This window comes from Gordionus sp. m RMFG-2023, chromosome 5 (assembly GCF_954871325.1).
Source record: "Gordionus sp. m RMFG-2023 chromosome 5, tfGorSpeb1-WG-v2, whole genome shotgun sequence".
In the NCBI taxonomy this organism is placed as follows: domain Eukaryota; kingdom Metazoa; phylum Nematomorpha; class Gordioida; order Chordodea; family Parachordodidae; genus Gordionus; species Gordionus sp. m RMFG-2023.
In genome coordinates, this window is record NC_088779.1 from 3,906,969 (window position 1) to 3,914,739 (window position 7,771).

Here is a 7,771-nt window from a genome sequence, read left to right on the forward strand (position 1 = left end):
ATATAAAAAAAATGTGGAAAATTAAATAGTTATAATGTCAATTATATTTTATTTGAGATTTAAATAATGGAACTAAACGTTTACCGTCGTTAGTGAGATATTTTTAAAATTCATGGCATGACATATTATAAATATGTTTAACCATTAGCTCGGCCTCTAATGTTGTTAAAGCAATCCGATTTCTCTCCTTTTTCCGGGCAGTCCTCATCAGGCTAAAAATGCGCTCGGATGAGGCATTAGAATGAGGTAAGGAGAAGACACTCGCATATTTTTTCCAAGCATGGGGATTTATTGTTATTACGAAAAAATTCAACCCATTTCTCCTCTACTTTTAGACCATCTAGCTTTAAGTATTCTGGCTAATCATAAAAAAATAGAGAGAAAAACAATCTCCTCAAACAAGACATCAATGTTTTTCAGTATTTTAAATATATTTATTACAAAAACCATCAATTGATGGTTTCTGTTCCGAGGTCATATTTATACATGTGTAAATAGAGTTGTTAAAAATTTTGATTGTAAATTTTCTAAAATTGTCTTAATAAAAATATCTGCTTCTGCTTCATTTAAAATGTATTAATTAGAGTATTATTTGAACATTTTAATATAATATTTTTAGCAATAGCGCCATAAAATTTATTATCAATTTTTAACTCTAGAGATGAACAGAGCTGTAGCATGATTTTGTGAATCTTTATTAATAAAGAATATTCTGATTACAACTAAATATTAACCATGAAATAGATTTCCTACATGTGAGACTAATCCCAAATATGCTTCTGCCATTTCATAATCCAATTTTTCAAAATTTTAGGACAGCTTATAAAATCTTTATTTAAAAAGTATTTTTTTAAGGGTTTGTAAAATTTTAAAATTCTATCGATAGCAAGTATTAATGAAAACCACCTGATAGGTACATATCGCAAAAACTCACACCATTCCAAGTCAGATCACTCTACCAACTCTTTTAATTCATTAATTCTTTTAGTTGATGAACTAAATTCGTTAAAACATTTCATCACAATTATTTCGACATCCATAGATAGTACATTTATTGCCTTCTTGCAAGAATAATGTTGTATATGGCATATACAGCCAATTGTTATTAATTCATTATTGTGCTGCCTCAATTAGGTAAATACACTTTGGTTTTTGCCAAAATTTACAGAGGCATTATCAGCGCATATAGCTGACATACAATTCATTGATAACCCTATCAGCTATATTTACATTATGTGGTTAGCTACATAGTTGGATTTTTCACTATCCGAGGAAAATATTGTAACAGTTTTATTGGAATGTTCTTATTCTAGTTGAAATAGAAAAAGATCAAGGGAAATGTTTTAATATTTCCCGTATTAGATGCATCTGTTGGAATTGCATATGGATGCTCATCTTCTAGAATTGAGCTCTAGGATTCAGGTACTAAAACCAAGTAAGGTTTGCACTTATATTAGAGTCATTAAATATCATGGGAAAAAGATACCAACATTGTGATAATATAGCTCTTTGAATGTTGAAATACATAATAGGTTTATACGATTTCCGCAGCTGTAGTTGCATCCGTATTATTTATTATTTTTGGAGAATATTTTTGTATTGCAATCGATGTTGATATACGATATACTCCCCTATACTGACTTATATGAATGAAATGATGTATATTTATTATTGGATAAAATAAAAGAGGATAAAAAGAAATTTACAAATTAGACATGTTTTTCGAAATATTTAAAATTTATTTTAAAAATATAAAAATAATCAATTACTCCCTCTCAAAATTATTATTTATTTATTAAAAACGTTAAAATACTTTTTAAAAACATTGCGGGAGAAATTAAAAAATTGCGGTAGATTTTTGCGGGAGATTTCCAATGTAGTTTTGCGGGAGATAGATGTCAGCGTGTAAACTAAAAATTGCGGGAGTCTCCTGCTGATGGGATAGACATGGCAACCCTGTACAAGAGACGAAATGGAAAGGTCAGACGACTTTAATGATTGGAGATGTGTATAAATTGTACTATAATGGAATTGTTAGCAATAAGAATGGTGTCGGCATCATCAGCAGTCAAAATCTAACCTCCTCAATAATAGAAGTCAACAGGATCTCTGATAGACTAACGAAGATAAAACTCTGCATTGGTTAATCAATACTACACATCCTTTCAGTATATACTCCTTTGCAAATAAGGGAGAAAGATGACTTTAGAGCTATCCTTGTGAAGCTGTAATGGGAATTCCTAGGAGGACCTAGTAATAATAGGTGGTGACTTAAATGCGCATGTTGGAAAAACAAGAGATAGCTACAAAAGGCATCATGGTGGTTTTGGATACGGAAAATAAATGACGAAGGAAAGCATATACTGAAATTTGCACAAGACTTTGACCTTACCACACCTAGTATAGGAAAAAAGACAGTCTTTTAATAATATAGTGGTACAAGGAAAACACAAATAGATTACATGCTGATCTCTCGAAGATGATTAAAAGATGTAATAAACTGCAAAGTCATCCCAGGAGAAGATATCACCTCGCAACACAAGCTATTAGTCATGGATTTACATTCTCAAATAAATCCATTCAAAATAAAATAAAACTTGAACCATTCATTAAATGGGGTAAATTAAAAACAATGACAGATGCCTTTGCAATCAATGGAAACATTGAAACAATAGATTCCTCACAAGTCAGTGAAAAAATGTGGACAGACCTTTCATTCAGATTAATAGACATTGCCACAACGACGGCTTGACAAAGGGAGGCAACAAATCATACAAAGAACTATGGTGGTGGAATGAAGAGGCCCAAACTACTATAAAGGAGAAAAATGCCCTATATAAAATATGGGACAAATCCAAAAACCCAGATGACAAGACAAATTACAAAAAATCCAAGAGAAGAACTACAAAGGCGGTGGCTAGGGCTGATATGGTATGCGATGACATGTATGAAGAACTACATATCAAAGATGGGCAAAATAAAATATACAGATTAGCCAAACAGCGAGAAATGAATTCTAAGGATATAAACGGAGCTCCTAAAGTAATCAAAAATAAAGATTGGAAATTGATAATAAAGGAAAAAGAAATAATGAATAGATGGAAAGAATATTTTCAGGAGCTTCTCAACTTTAATCCCCACATACTACATCTAGATGAACACACCCCATGTCAAAATTTTGTACAACTAATAACAGAACAAGTAATAATCACATGTCTCAGCATATGAAAAACAACAAAGTTATGGGTCAAGATGACATTCCAATAGAAAGCCTTAAAGCACTAGGAAAAGATGGAATACATCTCCTCACAAATCTGTACAATAAAATACTGGGAAATGAAGAGATTACTCAAAAATGGAGGTATAGCTATCTAGTTCCTATCTTCAAAAATAAAGGGGATCCACAGAATTGTCGGGCATAAAACTAATGTCACACTGTCTTAACCTCTACGAAAAAATAATAGAAAAAAGGTTAAGAGACATAATCGAAATAGGAAAAATTTAGTTTGGCTTTATGCCTGGAAGATCAACAACTGATGCTATCCACGCAATTAGGCAAATGAGTGAAAAATATAGGGAAAAGAACAAAAAGCTATACATGGTCTTTCTTGATTTAGAAAAGGCCTTTGATAGAATCCCAAGAAAACTAATTTGGTCGGCGCTACGCCGCAAATTCCCGAAAAATATATAAGAATAATACAGGATATGTATATGGGTCATACAACAATTGTCCTTAGCACAACTATAACTTCAACATGCTTCACAATAGCCGAAGGAGTTCATCAAGGGTCGGCTCTCAACCCACTTCTCTCCTTAACATTAATAGCTGTATTAGCAGAGTCTATACCACACACAGTCCCGTGGAATATGATATTTGCAGATGATATTTTGATACTTGCCGAATCCAAGGATGAAATTAAAGAAAGATTAGTGAGCTGGATAAATATCCTAGAAAAGCGCGGACTAAAAGTAAATAGAGAAAAGACGGAGTATATGGTGATAGGAGGAGATGAAACAGTGAGCATTGATATAAATGAATGGCAGATATCGGCAAATGAAAGCTGTAAATATTTGGGCTCCATTATACAAACAAACGGCATAATAGAGAAAGAGATAAAGAGTAAAATAAATAAGGGTAGTTTAAGTGGAGATCTATATCTGGAGTGCTCCTTGACAAAAGAATCCCACTCATTGAAAGGAAAAATAAACAGTTCCATAGTACAACCAACTATTCTATATTCGAAAACATGGCCAACCAAAGAATCAGACGAGAGGAATTCTACAAATTATGGATATGGAAATGCTGAGGATGATTGCTGGGGTAACAAGAAAAGATAAGGTGCGAAGTAAAGAATACTAGGAAGATTAAAGGTAGTTCCCATTAAGACTAAGACAGGCGAGTAACCAATGGGGGAAAAGGGGAAACCCCCCCCCCCCATCGCAGTTTTCATAAATATCATTTTAAGCTAATAAAAATTTTACCCTCCACCCTATCCCCCCCACCCCCCCCCCCCCCCCCCCCAAAATCAAAATTTTACAAATATTTAAATATCAATTTTCCAACATAAAACTTATTTTTTATAAATAAATTTTATTAAAATTTCCTTTCCTTGTGAATACATTAACATTATTCAAAAATATTAATAAAATGGAAAAATTTTAAGTCAAAGAGATTGAAATCAAATGGTAATTTATTTTATTATTATATATAATTTTTTTATTAAATTCAAAATTACTAGTAAGTTAGAATTAATAAGTATTTTTAATATTAATTATTAATAAATATCTATAATTTTTTAAATATTATTTTTACTTCGATTTTGTAGAACAGAAGAAATAGAAATACAAAAGTTAAATAAGGCTGAGCATGAAAAAAAGTAATGTGTCGTCAGAAGCGATATCATTATTGAATTCAATTGATCAATCAGAGTTTATCATTGCTGCTAGTTGCATCAATAAATTATTTTCCTATAGCTCATTGCTTTGTAGAAATTTAAAAAAAACCAAATTTAGATTTGGTTCAGGTTATTGATTTGGCGGAAAATATATATGAACAGGTAGATACAATAAGAATGAATGTAGATGAATATTTTCATAATATTTATATAGACGTTGAATTGAAGGCTAAATTTTATGATAATATACTAATTAAACCTCGTCTAGCACCTGGGCAATTATTGAGATGTAAAATAAATATTGGCTCAACTGAAGAATATTATAAAATATTCACTTTCATCCCATTCTTAGATACTTTTTTATCGCAAATAAAAGTATGGTTTTTAGATAAAAAACAAGTCTTTAGCAATCTTCAAGTTTTAATACCCAAAGATCCATCTTCGTTTTCTAATGCCACTATTGGTAAAATTAAATATTTAGCAAAATTTTATTCCTATGATATTGATACTGAAATAAATTTAATCAGTGAATTCAAATTGTGGTATAAATATTTACTACGTTTAGCTATTTTACCTGAGCATGCATTTGATGCTCTCAATCGGTGTAAAAAAACCTTGGCTCAAATTCCTAATATTTTAAGTTGTTTTATATTCTACCATGTTTGCCTATCATAACATTTACGAATGAAAGGACTTTCCAACTTAAAAAGGTTGAAAACATATTCATGAAGTACTACTTCCGAATCTGCTAAAAGGGTTAGCTCTGTTAAATATCCACAGAGATTTGCGACAAACAAAATTCTTAATGAATTGGCAACATTCCCACGAAAATTAAAAATCACATTATAATTATAGTATTTAATAAAAAAATTTGTATAATATTGTATTTGATAAGAAGTTTAAAAAAACTTGTTTTTTAAATTATTTTCTAGTCAATAAGTATTGTTAAACGCCTCGTTTTGAGCCGATTTTTAAAAACGGCTAACTCAGTTATTTATCCAGAAAAATATTATGCAAGCCTGAAAATTTTTCTCATAGAAGGAGCAAAGGTCTAGACATATAGTAGAAATTTCGAGGCTTAGTTAATATTTATCTGGCGAAAATATTGAGTTAGCCGTTTATAAAAACCGTCTCAAAACGAGCCGTTTAACAACATTAATATTTTATACACACTACTATTAGTATTTTCAATAAAAAAATTATATTATACTTATATTGTATGAGAATTTAAGCTGAGGCTAGTTTTTAAAGCAAATTTTATAAAAAAAATGACATTAAACTTTATTTCAACTTTACATTTAGAAAACTTTATTAAATATAATATACCTAACTAAAAATAATAAAAAATAGGCTTGTAATATCCATTAGCACGAATTAGTAAATAATAGTTACAAATAGAAATATTATTATTATTAAATTATTAATAATTTAATGGAATAGCTAAAACATGACCCGGGGAAAGCTGGCCGAAGGCCAGATAAGGGGGTTTGGGGGCGAAGTCCCCCCCCCCATAAGAAAATCTTAGATACGCCACTGGACTAAGATAATGGCAAGTAATTGGTATGGGCATACAATAGGAAAGCCTATGAACTACATAGGAAATAAGGTTGAGAGTTTGGAAGAGATGGGTAACGTAAAAGACGAAGTCCAAAACTTCAATGGAGCCATAAAGTTAGAGCCAATATGAAGAAGTATAAATTAGATAGACGAGATATATGAATAACATAAAGTGGAGAGAGTTATTGAAGGAGCTTACCAGAAAAGGTGAAAACTAAAAAGAGAAAAAAAATTCTTGCTTTTTTCACATGATAAACCCATATAAAAATATTTAAACTTATATTTATTTTTATATTCTCACACACATTTTAATGAAAGTATCTTCATCAATTAATATTATTTTATTTTCGTTATTATTTTTTTCAATATTTATTTTTATAAATTTTACATGCAATTTAGATAGTGAATTTATTGTTTCTAAAATCAAAATGGACGGAAAAATAAATGGTAAAAATATTTTTTTGTTTTATATTTTTATTATATATCATATCATATTATATACATTTTCTTACGTGATACGTGATACGTTATAAAAGCGTGCCTTCTACTGTTGATTCAACAGAGATACGCTAATGGAAGGGGGGTGGGGATTTTAAATTGCTATATTTTATGTTTTCAGCACACTATTGATTTAAAATTTTGAACGAGTGTCAGTTCAAAATATTTGTAATATAGATAAGTTGCGAAAGAATATATTCGAGGTACACCAATTTATTTATTTTCCCAACATATCTTCTAGTTTAAATTCAAAGCATCAAGAAAGATTAAATATAAATATAAATTGTAAAGACCATCGCATAGCAATATATGCTTTTATATCTTGAATATTCAATCGGAAATACTGAAACAAGCTTAAAGTTTTAAATTGATATATTACTTATGCATTTTATTATAGATTTTACTGCCAATAGCTATGGAAAAATCATTAGCTTATATATCAAGGATGAGGACAAGAATTAATAAACAAAAGATTTTAGAACATGAAACAGCTTATGACGTTTCTTTTAAAAAAATGAATCTTAGTATCGAATGAGCTTTGATGATTATAGATTTGAATTGTTTTAATAAATAAAAAATTGTATGCTTTGTACAGTATTTGATAATTCAATACTTTTTTAGATTTTATATAATAAAATATTGATTAACTTTGCAAGGTGAATATTTTGAATGGATAATATTTATATTTGACTCAATATCTTATTGCTATTATCATTAAATTGAATTCATATTGCATGTATTTAGAACAAAATAACACCATGTTATAAGTATAAAACTTTTATAAAAAGATTTTTAATTACATATTTATAACCTGGATAAAT

The 7,771-nt window shown here is 29.6% G+C and overlaps 1 protein-coding gene and 1 long non-coding RNA gene across 2 annotated transcripts; both read left to right on the top strand.

Annotated features, from left to right (window-relative positions):
- Positions 1–2,632: 2,632 nt before the first annotated feature.
- On the top strand, positions 2,633–3,228 carry LOC135929833 (uncharacterized). Its single transcript, XM_065466561.1, has 2 exons — positions 2,633–2,686; positions 2,758–3,228. Exons 1-2 carry the CDS (start codon positions 2,633–2,635, stop codon positions 3,226–3,228), a joined length of 525 nt encoding a protein of 174 aa, XP_065322633.1.
- Positions 3,229–6,825: 3,597 nt separating this feature from the next.
- LOC135929408 (uncharacterized) lies at positions 6,826–7,550 on the top strand. Its single transcript, XR_010572588.1, has 3 exons — positions 6,826–7,153; positions 7,192–7,309; positions 7,348–7,550. It is a non-coding gene; the product is annotated as an uncharacterized LOC135929408 (long non-coding RNA).
- The last annotated feature ends 221 nt before the right edge of the window (positions 7,551–7,771 follow it).

Coding starts and splice junctions, on each gene's coding strand:
- LOC135929833 (XM_065466561.1), top strand. CDS start 2,633: ATGACAGATGCCTTTGCAATCAATGGAAACATTGAAACAATAGATTCC. Junction 2,687..2,757: donor AAACAATAGATTCCTCACAA/GTCAGTGAAAAA, acceptor GGCTTGACAAAG/GGAGGCAACAAATCATACAA.